Here is a 17,578-nt window from a genome sequence, read left to right as displayed (position 1 = left end):
TTGAGACATGGAAGGAAGGAAGGAATTAGGGTTCCATTCAAGTAAGTTTGGAAATGGTCTGTAATAGGATTGGCAAACCTTTTCTAAATATATTGGATTTTAAGGGCCATTTGGTCTCTGTCAAACCACCCAGATTTCCTGTTGTAGTGCTGAAGCAGCCATAGAAAATACATAAACAAATGAGTATGTTTGCGTTCCATTAAAATTTTATTTATAGACACTGAAACTTGAATTTCACATTATTTTCACAAAATATTATTTTATATTATATCACAAAAATATTCTTTTCCTTAAATTTTCAACCATATTGAAGTGTAAAAGCCATTCTTCGCTCATGGACTGTGCATAAACAAGTGGTGGACAGACTTGGCCTGTGGGCAGCAATTGGGGGAACCCTGCTTTAAAACATGGCCTCCTATTAAAGGTATGTAACTTACATCATAAAAAGCTCTTCTAAGGTCTGCACCGGCGCCCTGTTAGGTCCTGTTTCTCCTGTTTATTGGACTACGGAAATCTTTTTTCACGGGACGTTTGTCAATATCTCTTGCCTTACTTCTGTGGAATACACTTTTGAGAAATGTGTGCTAGAGGTAAAAATTTTGGTTGTGGAACAGACCGGAAATAAGAGAAAGTATCTTGTCTTTATTACTCTTTCTCTGATCAGCTGAGCTAACTAGTCACAGAGTGACTAGTAAAATGGAATTACCCCTGCGAGGAAGGTACCAGTTAGGCACTCACTACACCTGGTTCAAAGATTGGCTGAGTTGAAGTGGACGTGGTAAATTTCATGTCATTGATCAGCTTTCAGAAGTGGGAAAAGTGTATATGTTGCTATAACACAAGGCAAACAGAGGTGCTGTAAGAGAGAAAACACTCAGTTGAGGAGGAAGAGATCCGGAGGCCATAACAAAATTCGAGCAGTAATAGTTGTCATTTTCCATAGTTTTAAAATCTTTACTGCTCTTGTTAAATAAGCAAAAATTTTTAAGTTTAAAAACTCTTTTAGTTTTTAAACTTTAAAAAGTTTAATTAATGTTGAATCATTAATCATACCATAAATTCTAAAACTTATTTTGAAATAATATTTTCAGTTGGCCTTTTCCTATATATTTGAGAAGTAAAGCGATGGTTATTGCTTTACTATTTTTGAACATATTTTCCCTATTAAAAATAATACAATTGCTAATGCAGAAAAACTTCAAAATTAAGAAAAAAAACACTTTTATCAGAAGATTCTACATCTCCCCTCCTTGTATGCCTACCATCACCATGTGCCCCTTATATGTAAAATGGAAAAACAGGTGTAGAGGCCCTGCTTTCTAATTTATGTCTATCACTTGACAAGCAGCTGGAACCTAAGGGAGGATGCAGAGAACACGGGATCCCAGCCGACAATAGTAACAATTCATCTACCGAATGCAAGCATAGTCACTTGTGTATTCCTGTAGAATTTCCCCACCAGATGTTTCGTTGGAGACCTGTGTAGGAGAGGAGTTGTTCTTATAATTTTTGCCAACAAACTGATAGGAGGTGAATGATGGAATTGTTGAATCACTAATACATTGCAGAGTTTGCTTTCAGCTGTTTTGTCCAGCAAGTACCTTGGTGACCTTCAGCATCTCAGCAGCCCAGCATCTTCAGGCCCCTCCCAGCACCCCAGCAGTCATGCATATATATCCCTACAGCTCTCATAGGGCTTCATAGACAGCTTGCAGAATATCTGGGATATTTACTCATTGGAACTGTTCCTACTTTTTATTTCAGGCAGTGTACCACAAATCCAGACATTGGATGTTCTGTATAATGTTGGCTATTTTGTGAAATCAAGGCACACTGAGCTCTTGATTGTGCTAGAAGGTGGAGAATGAGTGCCATGATACACTGGCATTCTTCTAGCAGATGTCATAGCAAACAGACTCGGAATGCAGTGCAAGCTAAAGGCAAGGCAGACAGCCGCCATGGTAGCACCATGGGGGCAGCTGGTATGGACATGTTATCTATCTACAACTGGAAAAGGTTAAGTCAACAGTGGGACAGTGACAAAGTGCAGAGATTAATTGCTTAAAGCATTCAATGATTCTTAAAACAGACATCTAAATAAATGGAGGGATTCTGGTGTTTGAGTTCTGAGAAACATTGTAAGAAGACTTTATTTTCCTTTGGAAACAGAAACTTACTAAGAAAAGAAGACACAGTAAATGATACAGCCTGAAGTGTGAATATAACAATAACCAGCAGACCATTATTTTGAAGGGACTGTATCTTTATAAGGGAAGTTCATGTTCTGAAGTGTTCTGTTCATATTATACTATCAAACATGAGGCATAAAGGACATACTATTATGAAATAGTAAAGACAAAATGAAAGAAAAGGCCATATAAATCTTTCTGTACACATCATCCCCAGATGTTACTGTGAACCCACTACTTAACTTCATCTCTTGAGGCTCATGCTAAGCGGTTTTTACCCCCCGGATTTCCAACACAAATCATTGGGTTTAAGACATAATTCACTAGGGATTTTGGTAGGATTTGAGTAAATCCCCAACAAAAACTCCCTTGGCTTGCCAGCTCTTTTTAAAGGCAGAATTTAGAAAGCAGAAGATCCTACATTCACCTGTCTATCTTGTGATGGCCCTTGCCATGAAGATAGGAGGAAATTTGCCGATAAATACATCATGAAATGCTCGCCTTTCAGACAATCTGTTGGGTAGAACCACAGCACATGAGTCATCTCTGCGTGATATCTCTAAGTTCAGTGATGGTCAGTCTCATGAGTATCTGCAGTATCATCAGAATTTAAGAGTTTGAAAAGCTGATCATTTTACAGTGGAACTGGAAGATTTTGTATGTACTTAGTGAACTTGGAAAAGTAAATACAAATATTAAAAACCCAGTCTTGGCAAGGATGTGGGGAATCAGGGAAACCTAACACCTTACTGTTGGTCTTTTAAATCAGTTGTTTCGGACTTCCTTGGTGGTGCAGTGGTTAAGAATCCACCTGCCAGTGCAGGGGGACACGGGTTTGAGCCCTGGTCTGGGAAGATCCCACATGCTGCGGAGCAACTAAGCGCGTGCGCCACAACTACTGAGCCTGCACTCCAGACCCTGCGTGCCACAACTACTGAGCCCGTGCGCCACAACTACTGAGCCTGCATTCTAGAGCCTGTGCGCCTAGAGCCCATGCTCAGCAACAGGAGAAGCCACCTCAGTGAGAAGCCCGCACACTGCAACAAAGAGTAGCCCCCGCTTGCCGCAACTAGAGAAAGCCCACGTGCGGCAACAAGACCCAACGCAGCCAAAAATAAATAAATAAATAAATTTATTAAAATATCAATCAATCGATCAATTGTTTCTGTAAAGTAGTGGGTTCCAAAAGTACCTGCAAAACTTCTTAAAAGTATAGGTGGGGATTCCCTGATGGCACAGTGGTTGAGAGTCCGCCTGCCGATGCAGGGGACTCGGGTTCGTGCCCCGGTCCGGGAAGATCCCACATGCCGCGGAGCGGCTGGGCCCGTGAGCCATGGCCGCTGAGCCTGCGCGTCGGGAGCCTGTGCTTCGCAACGGGAGAGGCCACAGCAGTGAGAGGCCCACGTACCGCAAAAAAAAAAAAAAAATGTATAGGTGGCTTGGCTGTCTCCTGAAATTCAGATTCGGTAGGTCAGGAGTAGAGAACAGCCTTCCATTTGTAATAATTTCTGTTATGTTTGAGAATCACTGCTTGTAAAGCCAGTCTGCTATGCTTCTTTGAGTTACACACCTCTCCGTAGTGGTGGACTTAGCATTCTTGAGCTCTTCTTGGTTCTGCAGGTAAATCTACTTCCCTCTCATAAGTCCTGCCCTCTGTAGGCACTTTGGGTTGACTTTCTTGTGCTAAGAATTGCCATGTCCGTTTTCTCGTTATATATTACACTTCAGCATCACATCAATCTTGTATCTTCAAAGATAGGGCTTGTTTCTGGTTTTTGCTGTTCTGGTGTTTGGGGTTGATTTTCCAGAGGAAATGGGAGAGCCATGTTCTGCCATCTTGAAATCAGGAATCCAATGGTGTATTGGAGTGCCAAAATTTTTGACCAGAAGGCATAGCAGCTTTAGGGGAAAGTAAGTCAAGGGAGGCTTTTTTCCTTTTAAGACGAGCATCAGTAATTGTGGTATGAACAATAAATCATTTTAGATCAAATAAAACACGTTCTTCCTTTTTATGAGTTCTCTCTGGAAACAGATGGACATTAGGTAGAATTCAGTAATGACTTCTACACTGAACCAGAGATAGAGACAAATCACTAGTGAGCTGTGATTGTATAGAGAACAAAGCCCGAGACACTCGTCTGAATGATACTGTTTTCCTTCCTGGTGTAATGTTTCACCATAAATTGTAATTCCTGCTTAACATATTGAAGGGACTGTTGGTCTCCACATCTTTGGGTATCACAAAAGATATATCATCAACTGAATCCTCTAACATGGAGAATGTAGATATACATTTTACATACAATTTGATAGTTGACTAATTTTATAGTTCTAGATTTGTTTTAAAGAAAGGTACTGTGTGCCAATATTTTCCAACTGACTTTGGATCCTCTAAATTTTTAGTGGATCTTATTCTAATCAGTAAGTAAAATGACATATTAAATGAACAGACATTGTCTTCACAAGGTATGCCTTTCTCTTCTAGCTTTTTTTTTTTTAAAGAATGTATTCTGCGGTTAATTCCTATCTCAATTTCTCTTCTAATTTTTAGATTCCAGTTATATTGTCATTTTACTATTTGCAGACTTTTCATAGATTTTCCCTCTTGTATACAAAATGCTAAGTGGATTTAAAACATTTAATTAAAACTAGTTAGGACATATGTTTAACCTGCTCCGACAAAAATAACAGAGCAAACTGTATACAAATGTATGTCTCTTTCTTGTCAAAGTCCGAACTGGTATATTAATTCTGCTCTATAAAGTTGTCATGAGTTCAAAGTCATCCTTTCTTGTTTCTCCACCATTCCTGTGGTTCTACCCCCATTCACGTAATCCAGTGGCTCACTGACGCATGGCACCCCAGAAGCAGGAGTGGGGAGGGGAGGGCACACTGAGCTACAAAAGGAACAAGCTACTTTGATTAAGTATAATTCAAAAGTAAAGGAACTTAGAGTATCAAAAACAAGAGTCTGGAAGTCATACTCAGCAGAAGGGGATCTCTAGATCCAATATTGTTTAGAGGAGATTGTGTTGTCCTGATCTATCATGAAGATAAGGTTTGTCTATGAAGTGGTAAGGATTTTTTTTTAAATAACGAGTGTAGGAACTGAGGATCCGACTGGTCTCAAAACAGTCACCTAGACAGCTTTCCACTTACTCCCTTGGTGCTGCCATTGCTAAGAATATGTCTGTAACCCTTTTCTTGGCGGTTGCTTCCAGAGCTGGTTAACGAGGTGCCCCTGAAAATAAATATATTCTTATCCTCACTGTGGTCCTAAAACATATCATCTTGACTGGTTGTCTAACTTCAGTGTCCAGACTTGATGTCAGAACTTAAATTCAGTTTAATAAAAAGGATGTTTGTCATAATTCCAAATACATAAATAATGTAATAGATTTTGAAGTCAGTTTTTTTTTTTTTTTTTTTTTTTGCGGTACGTGGGCCTCTCACTGTTGTGGCCTCTCCCGTTGAGGAGCACAGGCTCCGGACGTGCAGGCTCAGCGACCATGGCTCACGGGGTCCAGCCGCTCCGCGGCATGTGGGATCTTCCTGAACCGGGGCACGAACCCGTGTCCCCTGCATCGGCAGGCGGACTCTCAACCACTGTGCCACCAGGGAAGCCCTGAAGTCAGTTTTAAAGATAAATTTGGCAGCATTATTGAATAAATGTTTTTATATAACTTCCTAAAATGAATTCTTTGAAGAACTTATCTTTCATTTAAAGTGTAAGTACAGGTATATTTTATGAGGGAAGCAACTGGATGTTTGCTATATTTTAAGGAAACATAGGATAAGAAGAATCATCTTTATGTACTGGTAATATTAAACTTTCAGTAGTCCCAAGGGAGCTGGAATCGCGGACATTTACTTTGGGGCAAGCCGATTTAATCATGGAATGTAGTTTATGCCGTATTTATGGTGCCCATGTGCACAGTATGGTGAGCTCGGACAACTGTATACACTTGTAATTGCCACCATAGTCAAGCTATAATCCACTTCCAGAAGCTCTCGTGGGCCTTTCTAGTTATTGTGCAGCCCCGTCCCCGGTCCCGGGCAGATCACCGATCTGCTTTATATCTCTCTGTGGACTAGATTACAATTTTTATATTTAAACAAATGGAAAAGATATAGGCTCTCTTTTTTTTTTTCCTGACACATGGAATACAGTCATCAAGTTTTTGCCTGTCTGAGAAGCAGGCAGAAGCTTTATAGCAGAAGTATCAATATCACAGTAAAACTCCGTTTTCCAAACTTGTCATAACTTGTGGTGGGTTGGATATATCAAAATGCTCATTTTTCAGAAAAAGTGAGGAGAAAAACTGAATACAGCTTTTCTGCACAAAATTTTGTTCAATCAGCCTCCTTTACTGAGCTGTAACTACCAGCAATTTCTGCCTTTATGTTAATTTTGATTCTTTTCAAGGACTTCTGAAATATAGAAGTTCGTCCATAGCGGGGTAACTTCTCTACCCATTCTCTTGCCAGTGTGTCTGTTTCCCCTGTTTCAGGAGGTGGAACAGGGCTGGCCCCTTGCCGTGAGACGGTCACATGAGGGAGGACCCCAGCTCGTGCTGCTGGATCAAATGCCCTCAGAGAGTCTATGTTTGGTGACGTTTGAAAGTTTCTTTCCAGCATCAAAACATATGTCCAACACTGATTGTGTGTTTCGTATTCTTTGAATAGTATAGCGATTTATCACAGCCCTCCTGTGACTCAGGAATCCAGAGTCAGACAGCAGCAGCATTCTATTCTTACTTCTTTAAAAACATTTTTTGTAATGTAAGAATTCTGCTCATAATACATCTCTAGCAGGAGCCTCCTGACCCTTCTGCTTCCGGAATCACTTCGTCTCTCCTCTTTGCCTCTAAGTCAGTCTTTCTAAGACCTTGCTTTACTTTTCTGGAACTTTTGATGCTTCTATATTATATTCAAAATCAAATCATTCCTTATTCAGCATTTTGAGTACCCTCTGTCTGCCGGGTTCAGGTTAGAACCCTCAAGGGTGTCACAGTCTGTGTTTACTCCTTCCTGCCATTCCAGACCATCCGTGCTCCGATTCAAAGCTACCTTTTCAGCATCCCCCTCACTCTGTCCTTTCCCTATAGAAACCCTCCAATCCAGTCATGCCGTGTGTCCTCACACGACCTGTGCTTTTATACACATCACTTTCTCTGTCTTTCTTATTATCTCTGTCAAGATAAGGCCCACTGACTTCCCGTGTCCTCGGCCCCAGGTGATTTTCTTTGTCTGCGGTGTCACTTACTTCAGCACGTATGGCCCATACAATTTATTGGCACTTAGTTAGCATTTTTGTTTCATCTCATGCGCTCTGCTGGAATCTTACAGTTAAAAAGGACAGACTTACCACTCAAAGCAAAATCATTTGTACAGTACCTCTGATAACCTCTTTACACACCTAGTCAGGAGAAGCCCTGTCATTTTTTAGGCCTCCCAGTTCTACTTATTAACAGGAGATAATACGTTAGATGATCACTGTATAAACTGAAATATGTATCTTTGTGACTGTCCTCCCTTTAGTGTCATATGTGCTTTCTAGAGAGACACAGATTAAAATCCTATTTCTGCCTTTCCTGTTTCTGCTCTTCTAGTATCAGTCATGCTCTGTGGGTAAATCTTTTTGGATTAATATGCCCTTATATAACCCCATCCTGTCACCTTCCTTTGGATCCCTCTACTTTTAATTGCCTCTTGAATAATGGCCTCCAGAATTGAACCTACTTCTCCAGTTGTCCTCTGTCTAGTTAGAGAAAAGCAAAACTCTTCTTTTAATGAAATGTGAATTGGCCGGAGCTAGTGGTCTCTTTCTAGTCTTGGTTTTTTTCATGTTTTCAAATTTTGATATCCCCTACTCTAACCCTCTGCTCAGTTGCTTTCCATGCTGCTGGACTGAAAAAAAAAAAAAAAAAGCCTTAAAAATACAGTGGGACTTCCCTGGTGGCGCAGTGGTTGAGAATCTGCCTGCTAATGCAGGGGACACGGGTTCGAGCCCTGGTCTGGGAAGATCCCACATGCCACGGAGCAACTGGGCCCGTGAGCCACTGCTGAGCCTGCGCGTCTGGAGCCTGTGCTCCGCAATAGGAGAGGCCGCGATAGTGAGAGGCCCGCGCAGCGCAATGAAGAGTGGCCCCCGCTTGCCACAACTAGAGAAAGCCCTCGCACAGAAACGAAGACCCAACACAGCCATAAATAAATAAAAAAGCCAAGCATTTGAAGCCCTTTTAAAAATAAATAAATAAATAAAATACAGTGAAGCCCAGCTTCAGAATAAGTGAAAACGTTGGAGCAGTTGGGAACCACTATGGCAGATGGGAATGGAGTCAGAACTGGAGGAGCTGTTGGTTCAGGGTGCATGTATGAAGTGCCTGCTGGTGCCAGGAGCCGTTCTTGGCACTTGGGACACACAACACAATAGACAGACACCCTGCCTTCGTGGAGCTTGTATTCCAGCTGTTTCTGAGCGAAGACTTTAGGCAAAAAAAAAAAAAAAAAAAAAAGACTGGCAGATAATATCAGAGTATAGAGTAACTGAAGCCAAAAGAAAAGAAGAGAAAAAAGTGTAAATGGTTCAGGCACATGCAATGTAGAAAATTAACAATATGTGCAAGCTTTTGGTATTCACAGTCGTGAACCACACCTCTAGAAGGAAAATAATACATTTTAAAAATTAAAGATAGGAGCATTCACAATAGCCAGAAGGTGGAAGCAACCCCAGTGTCCATCGACTGATGAATGGACAAAGCGTGACGGCTGCGTACAGTGGCGTACTATTCAGCTTTGAAACAAAGGGAGGTTCTGACACATGCTGCCACAGGGATGAACCTTGAGGACTTTATGTTCAGGGACGTAAGCCAGTCACAGAAGGACAAATACTGTGTGGCTGCCTTTACGTGAGGCTCTAGAGTAGCCTGATTCATAGAGACAAGGAGAGGGTGGTTTGCCAGGGGCTTCGGGAGGAGGATGGGGATTGTTTAATCCATAGTTTAAGTTGTGCAAGACAAAGAGTTCTGGAGACAGTTGCACTGCAGTATGAATGTCCTTGACACTGCTGCACTGTACCCTTAAACATGGTTAAGATGGTAAATGTTATGTGTATTTTTTTTTAATCTGTGAAAACCTTTTCATTTCTAGTTGTCACAAAATAGTTCTGTCATTGTGACTGGTTAGGGGGTCCTTTTTTAGAGTAAGCAAAATGAAAACAAACATTTTTTTACAGGTGTTTAAACCCTGGAAAATCTGTTTCAGGTCCCTGGGGACCCGCAGACCGCTGGCAGGGAATCCTAGCTGCAGCCTCTGGTCAGCCAGCTTGGGAAGCAGCATTTGGAACCTTGTGCCACTGGCCAGCGTGGCCCCTGTGGCCAAGCTCTTGGCTCAGGGAGAATGGATGGTGCTTAAGCAGATGGGACCTGGGCTGTAACCTGGCCACTGGGAGCCCAGGGAGCACTTCGCAGCAAGGCAGCGGGCGGCAGGGGCCTGGCACCACTCGCTTTCCCCGTCCTGGGGGCACGCCCACCTCCCCCTTCAGGTGACAGCCTCCTGTCCCTGGTCTTGGTTTAAAAGCGGTTAAGATGGTAAATTTTATGTGTATTTTACCACAATTAAGAAGAAAAAAAGTTTAAAAATTAGCAAAGCAACAAATTGAAAGACCAAGAAACAACATTAAAAGAAAACTTTAAAGACATAAGCCATAAACATAGTATAGTTGGGGAAGCAGACCCATGTAGAAGAATTGAAGGACCTTCACAGAGCAGATGCCTATTAATCTAAACTGTGAAAGTGCTGGAAGGGAATGCTGAACAGAGAGAAGTTAGCAGCCGGTGAGGAGAAAGCTCAGGCCTTTCAGGTAGAGCGTGTGGCATAAAACTAAGTGAAAACAAGTCATGTCTCAGTGACACACAGTCCTTGGAAGACACTGAGGAAGGAGTAGATAGAAAATTGTAACTGGTCAGATATTAGGCCCAAGTGTTTAATACATTAAGAAACCTGATGAAAGTGATGCTGGAAGCAGGACAGTGAGAACAGCAGTGAGGTCAGAGAAGGCGTTTTAAGAATCATGCAGGCCTGTGATAAAAGGATGCTGGGGACCCTGATAGTGAACATGCAGGTACAAAGTGGTGGGTTCATTAAAAACTATTAGAAAGGAAGAATCCACAAAACTTGCATATTGGTTCTGGGGAACAAAGAGGAAATCAAATTTTTTCAGTGTTCTCAGGCTGTGGGCCTAGAAGTGTGGTGATTCAGTTAACGTTGAACGGGAGATTCGTTATGACGGATGGAAGACCTGACTTAGTGTAGACATTTTATATTAAAGGTAATGCTGAGTATCTAAGTAAAGGCTCCCTAGAGAGGACATAAGGAGATGTTCAGGGACCAGATTTGGAAGTTCAGGTATTTCAGCCAGGCTTGCCCACTGAGCTTTCGTAAGGTGGCGTATCGGCCACGCCCTCTGAGGCCTCCGTGAGGGAGGCTGGAGGACCTCCTCGCCAAGGGAAATGAAGGGGTGAAAGAGATTTCACCCCGGATAGTTAACCGGTTAAATTACAAGTAAAGGAGGCATCAGTAAGAGAATCTGGATTTCAGATTCATCTTAAAATTGGAGTAAACTGTGCCTACATGTCTTTGACAGTAATACGTCCAAAGCTACTGATCTCACTGTTGCTTTCATCTGCTCTCTTTCCTCGTGTTTTCTGGATTATGAAACTTATGAAACACGATTATTTAATCGGTCCGTTTGGAATACCCAGTTGGAAGAAGAGGGAAAAATAAACTGTTATAATATCCCTTCATTCATACTCCTTTTCTGTCTTGCATTTCTGTTAAACACACGCTTACCTAGGACTCACTCTTAAATTGCTAACCACCGTCGTTTACTAGTAAGAGAGGGCTCGTGTGTTGTCCTTAAGGATTCAGGAGTTACCAGCAGAACTTTGAGCTCCACTTGCCTTGGGTATTTGCCTCTTGTTTCTGAAATTTGCTGGAAGGGGGAGGGGGACAGAGAAGGTGGTCTTACCATTTCTTGAAGCTCAAATGCCACAGCAGAACTTTTAGAGACATCTTGATTCTATTAGAATTTGCAGGTCAAAGGGCAGGTTCAACTGTTCTGGTAGTTTACAGCACCAGGGATGGTGTGACTAGACTAATGACTTAAAGTTGGATTTCTGTTACTACCTACTCATTATGCAAGTCAGGGGGCCTGTTAGTCATGCAGTAGGGAATTACTAATCACTTTGAAAGGTTCTGTGTGCACATTTTCATTTTTTTTTATTTTTAACTGAGGAAAAGCCACTAAGAGAACAAGGAGAGTGATTTGGCAGGAAGAGCATCTTAGTTCTTCTTTTGTCTGGGCTTGTGGCCTATGTGTGTTCCCTTTTGTGTTTCATGTGCTGGTGTTACTCCCTGTGGGCTTATGGGAAGTGAAGTCAGGAAGTGTTCCACCAGCAAGTGTTCCTCTTCTGTGGAGAACCTCGGATTAGTAAAGCTTTTGAAGTTGATTATTAATCCCCAGGAAGGTTCATTCTCTTTGAAAGAGCCGTATTAGTGTTAGAGTAGCTGCCTTTCAGCTCTCAAGTAATTGACTCTGATTAGAAAGGCATTATTGCAGGTATTTTTATTTCCTTCTTCACAGTTTTCTGTATCTTGCCATTTTTCAGCAATGAATGAACATTACTTTGTTATCAGAAAATACCTGTTTTTCAAAGAAGCAGTTGTATTAAGAACAGGTGGCTACTAAAATAAAGTCCTTTTTGCTGTTTGCTTTTTGCTCCAGATTCCACTCCCTCTGAAAGGCAGGGTATTCTTAGAATTTCTTAGCTTAGACACTTGAATGTTCTTTGTAAAGCTTAACCACGTAAGCTCAACTACAAATATGGTCTTTGCTACCACATGTATTGAGGGAACAAGAGTTTTTCTTATTCCCCATAAAGTAGACGGCTGTTACTACTTACCAGCGTTATTTTCGTTCCTGTCCTCCAAACTGTTTTCAAGAAGTTGTTCTTCCCATGGTGTCCGTTTCAAATTTACCAAAATTATAGGGAAAACAGTACAATCTCTGTCCCCTTCCAAAAACAAGAGAAAAACCTGAAAGCTAATAAACCCACAAAAGATACTAACATTACCCAGAGTTTACATGATCATATGTGCAATATGTAATCAAGACATTTCATTCTCTTGACTGTGACTTGCCCTTTATAGGCGCATACACATGTAGAAGTCAATATCGAGAGTACAGTTTTAAAATGGAAAGGACAGTGTTATGTTAATCCGCTAGGGAATTTTTAGAGGGTGAGAGCCTTGGGTGTGGGAGAGGAAATTTGATTCTGTGCAGTTCATAATATATTATCAGTGCTCAATAAAAAGTAAATAGCATCAATGACATAATAAAATTTCTATTTGAATCGTACAGAAAAAGAAAAAAAGACTTCAAAATATATATCTTATTAAAAAAGGCACCATTCCAATGGCTCAGACTCCAGTGCCACATCCTTTATTTTAAAATTTAGAATATGAATTGGCACCTGTTATATCATATTGCATTTGGGGAATGTGACATTTTACCCCAGAGATTAACTGTACCACACTAGCTGGCCAAGCATATCATTTATAAAAGAATTTGGAATTCAGTCAAGATGTTTCAACAGTATAGGATCATTTTTACCATTTCGTATTATGACGCTTCTTTCCTTAAGTACAGAATGGAACTCAGATCCTATCGCCTTTTATCTTGCATTCGGCAGAAGTTCTCATGACTCGGTCTAACTGGACAGAGTAATTTATCTTTCATTCGTCGTCTGTTATTTGCCTGCCGCTAAATGTGTCATTCTGACTATTGATGCACAGAAATGCAGCCCCCTTATTGAGAAGGCACATTTCTCGTCCCAGCTTGTCAGTCTCTGGGCTCCCCAAAAGGGAACAGATGACAGCAATTAACAGGAAACCGCAGAGTGAGACCATCTTGAACTCCTTCACCTTTAAGCTCATTTCACCACTTAACATATTTTTTTCAAGTGGTCAGTGGATATATTTAGACTGTCGTTATCCCTTTGGTGTTGACTTCATGGGATAAGCCATCTGCCATTGCTTAGACTCATGTAGAGTGAGGACAGTGGAAAGTTATACTGAGGTCAACGAATCTTCCCTTCCAACAGCGAAGACTAGTTAAACAAATCCTCATTTCCATGATGTAAACTGATCTACGTCTTCCATTTGTTAGCACTGCTTGTTCAGGGTTCCCCAGACCTACCCATCTGAGTATGGAATATCCTTGTCAGAATGTGCAAGAGATAGTCTTCCAGTTTGTGGCTAAACTAAAACTCTTCCATGTGACGGCTGTTGAAGCGTAATTATCTTAACAAGAGACAGAAGCAAGGTTAAACTTGGGCAGTGCGTTCTCAGATCCAGCATTTCCTCAGGTCAAAAGCTCAGGCCACTTTTATAGTTCTGTAAATCAGATCTGTCTTCTTCCAGATGACTTATTACGTAAAAGATGAGCTATAGAGGAATGCATTTGGACTATGAGACTAATTGTTCACCAACTTCATTCTGACTATTTTGTCAATTTCTCAGTTCAACGCCCCTCCCCTAAAATCCCACCTTCTTTTCCTTCTGGATATGAACCCAAAAATAGTTGTTAGGTAAACCACAAGGAATCAGTGAAGTTTAAATTGTTGTTTCAAAATGTGCAGATCATTGCCAAGGAAAGCCTTGACTGGAAACGTATTTGCATTGATGAGATAAAAAGATTCATAGATGTTCAGAGTGCCCCCGGGAGCAGCTGGCTGATTTCCTGAATCCTATTTACTAACGTTTACAGTTCGTTACACATTCTGTACATAAAAATGTTTTCAGTTTTAGTGGTGCCTCGTTTGCCTGGAAACCACAGAATACTTATCAAAAGAATGAGTCAAATGGGTAAAATGTATAGATGACAGGATAATTCTTACTTTAAAAAAAAAGTCATTAACTTCGTTTACTGTCCAAGTTTAACTACAACTAGATCTAGGAACTCTTCATTAAGATGTCAGTATAACAACCTGATAAAGACATTTAGAGTCAAGAAGCCCTGAATGGGATTCCTGCCCGGACCGTTTGCTTCAAGTGTGAACTTGGGCAGCTGCATACGCTCTCTAAGCCTTAGTTTCACCACCCATAAAATGGAGGTAATGGTACTAGTAACTTGAGGATTGCTGTGAGGACTAGATGGAAATCGGGATGTTTTCTTTCGTTTGCAGGCAGGAAGCCCTTCTGGCCGCCATCAGTGAAAAAGATGCCAATATAGCTCTTTTGGAGCTTTCATCCTCGAAGAAAAAGACCCAGGAAGAAGTGGCTGCCCTGAAGCGGGAGAAGGACCGGCTCGTGCAGCAGCTCAAGCAGCAGGTATGACTGGTGGGGCTGGGGGGAGGCTGCCCGCGGCTCATGCACTCAGGTCTCCCACCTCGGGCCAGATGTCTGGTCTTTATCTAATTGATCTTCACCAGCAGAGACTTCAGCCTTCAAATCTCTGCTTTGTCTAGGAAGCACAGAGCATTCTTGGTCAGAGGACTGGTTTAGAAGGTGTCACACGTCTTAGGAGAACTTTTTTAACTTTTGCAATGGCTGGATGAAATTAGTGAAATTCTGCCCATTTGAAATGAAAAAGGTTTTCTTGGGGGGGGGTTTGCATGTCTCTTGGGGTCAGGCCGCAGGGGTCGTCCACAGCACTGACAACTGCGTGGTCCTTGGCAAGTGCTGTGGGGTATCTGCAAGGGCTGTTGGGGTCCTCAGTGGTACCTCCAGGGGCAGAGGCCGCATGTAAGGGCAGGCAGCAGTGGTGTGGAGCTGGTGGTGGTGTGCCCATACCACCAGCGGGTGAAAAGTCTTATCCCTTACGTCCAGTCAGATTCCCGCTACAGAAGGCACTAAGGGTATTTTCATTTAAGTGATTTCCTGTTATTCAAGGCTGGGTAAGCTCTGATGGTAAGAGCAAAGTTTTGCCCTTTTCTTTTCCACCCAAAACCTTCCCCAAATTTAATGCTTAATACTAACGTGAGGCCTTTCATCTGTGAAAATAAAAGCTAGAAATTTCCTCCTTGATGATGGTTGCACAACAATGTAAATATACTTAATGGACAGAACTGCACACTTAAAAATGGTTAAAATGGTAAATTTTATGTTGTGTATACTTTGCCACAATTTTAAAACTGGGGCAGATCTTTTTCCCCTTTGAAGATAAGGAGAAAGCTGAATTTCAGAGTCTGCGTCCTCTCCATCTTCAATGCTGTTCCCGGCATTCCTGTTCTACACGAGTGTCCACCTCCTGCCTTCCGGGTCATCCCCTTCATCCTCCGCCACTTTTCTGTACGTTTGGGCTGCCCACATTTTCCCTTCTGCCTGAAGTAATCAGAGTAGGAAAGAGTTTTCAAGTGAAGGAGTTTCTTTTTTTCTACTTTAGAGGATCAGTCATCAATTGATAGCATCATTTTTCATTTATTTATTTTTGGCTGTGTTGGGTCTTTGTTGCTGTGCGCAGGCTTTCTCTAGTTGCGGCGAGGGGGGGGGCTACTCTTCGTTGCGGTGCGGTGGCTTCTCTTGTTGCGGAGCACCAGCTCTAGGCATGAGGGCTCAATAGTTGTGGCGCATGAACTTAGTTGCTCCACAGCATGTGGGATCCTCCCGCACCAGGGATGGAACCCATGTCCCCTGCATTGGCAGGCGGATTCTTAACTGCTGCGCCACCAGGGAAGTCTTAGCATCATATTTAATGTTCAAATAAACAAGAATCACTATTTACACAATAAAGATATTTTCTCTATTTTAAAGACTAATAAAACTGCTTATAAATAGACCTTATGTGGCTGACTTTGATGAGAAAACACCAGAAGATGTTCCCTACTGCAAGATAGATAGATGACCAGCAAAAAACAACCCAGTGCTCATTTGCAAGTGAAAGAAAACTTTTACCCACTTAAGCTCTGGTACCCCTGGACGTTCATCCCTTTAAGAGATGGAATTCACTATGAGCTTTCACCCTCTCCTGGGTGCCAGTGACACAAGGGAAAGCAAAACAAAGGTGCTCTGGGGGCCTCCCTTTATTGCAAGTTCAACCACTTTATCCATCATTTGTGGGAATTCTGCCACATAAACATTTTCAGGTCACCTAGCTTGACAAAAAAAAAGAAAGAGAGAGAGAGATAGACTTCTTTCATATCACAGAAGAAAACGGAGCAAAAAAATTGATCAGCGGTTTGTCCCCCAGCTCACATTGCTCAACCTGTCTCATTTTAAGAGCTGTAACTGATTCTAATTGGTCCTCATTTCCCATTTTCTGAACAGATTATCAGTTTCCGTTATGTTCAGCAGGAGAATTATGAATGGATAAGGCTAGCTCAGCGGACTGAGGAGGCTGGAGGGGTCGCAAACGATGCATCTGTGCTTGTGTCGCGGGTGCAGAAAACTCGGGTGGGCTGCCTGGGTCTGCGCGTCATCCTCCCAGCTAGGAGGTGGGTGCCGTCTCCTGTTCCATTCGGGAGCAGTTAGTGAGAATCAGTCAGTGTCTTCAGACAGGACCCAGATCTTGAGACGAGCAGTGTGTCCGTGCAGAGCTGTGTCATGAGCTGAGGTCTCCTGGTGCACGTTCTGTGGAAACGTGTCTGTCACTGGGGAAGTGAGCTGATTGTCAGACAGACGTGCTGTCACCTGCTCACCTGGCCGAGCCTGCTCACAGGGTCTCTGGCCTTCTGTTTCACTGTCCCAGACGAAACATGCCCTCCTGTCCCTGCAGTCTTTTCCCAGCGGTCCCCGCTCTCCTTCCTTGCGTGACCCCCGGGTGGTCCTGGCGGCAGTGGGGGGATCCTGTCCTCTTCAGACAAGCATTTGCACAGACTTGCTTCGTTTTCTGTTGTGTTTTCTGTATTTTACTTCTTTAGCCTCATAAGACCGCTTAATTTCCCTAATCCCTAAGTCCCTGATGGAAAAGGGGGGACTTCACTGCTGCCCCAAGTATTTCAGTAGGTCCGGTATGAAAAAATATCTGAATTAAGTGAATCTTGCTTTCAGTGATTGTCTTTTACTACGTTCTGCCCGCTCTCCTGTTACCAGTTGGTTAGTCTCCAGGGAGCTGCCTGTGACACACAGGGTGCCTGCGTGATACTTCTCCCCTGACTTGTTGCTTCATCAGGTGGAACTAAGGGTTCTGACAGCCGCTGAGCAGGCCCAGGACACCGGCCCAAGCTGGTCGTTCTCGCTCAGGTCCCCATGAGTTTGCAGTCAGGCTCCTGGCCAGGCCTGCAGTTACCTGACGCTTGGCCGGGGCAACAGGGCTCACTCACATGGCCCGGGGCTCTGTACCTTTTAGGCTTCTCCATGGGGTTACTTAGGACATGGGGCTGGTTTCC

General features: G+C 42.5%; 1 protein-coding gene across 13 annotated transcripts in view; it reads left to right on the top strand.

Moving 5' to 3' along the window:
- ERC1 (ELKS/RAB6-interacting/CAST family member 1) overlaps positions 1–17,578 on the top strand; it is a 394,434-nt gene that overhangs the window by 292,915 nt on the left and 83,941 nt on the right. For all 13 annotated transcript variants that reach the window (XM_027093429.1, XM_027093433.1, XM_027093428.1 and 10 more), the window contains one exon: positions 14,438–14,582. In XM_027093429.1, the coding sequence (XP_026949230.1) occupies positions 14,438–14,582 (145 nt within the window). The remainder of the gene's footprint in view (positions 1–14,437; positions 14,583–17,578) is intronic.

Source organism: Aethalodelphis obliquidens, unplaced genomic scaffold (assembly GCF_003676395.1).
Source record: "Aethalodelphis obliquidens isolate GAN/ISIS:26980383/991018 unplaced genomic scaffold, ASM367639v1 scaffold83, whole genome shotgun sequence".
NCBI classification, from domain to species: Eukaryota; Metazoa; Chordata; class Mammalia; order Artiodactyla; family Delphinidae; genus Aethalodelphis; species Aethalodelphis obliquidens.
Note: the sequence above shows the minus strand (reverse complement) of the source record. Positions and strands in the feature narration are given on the sequence as shown.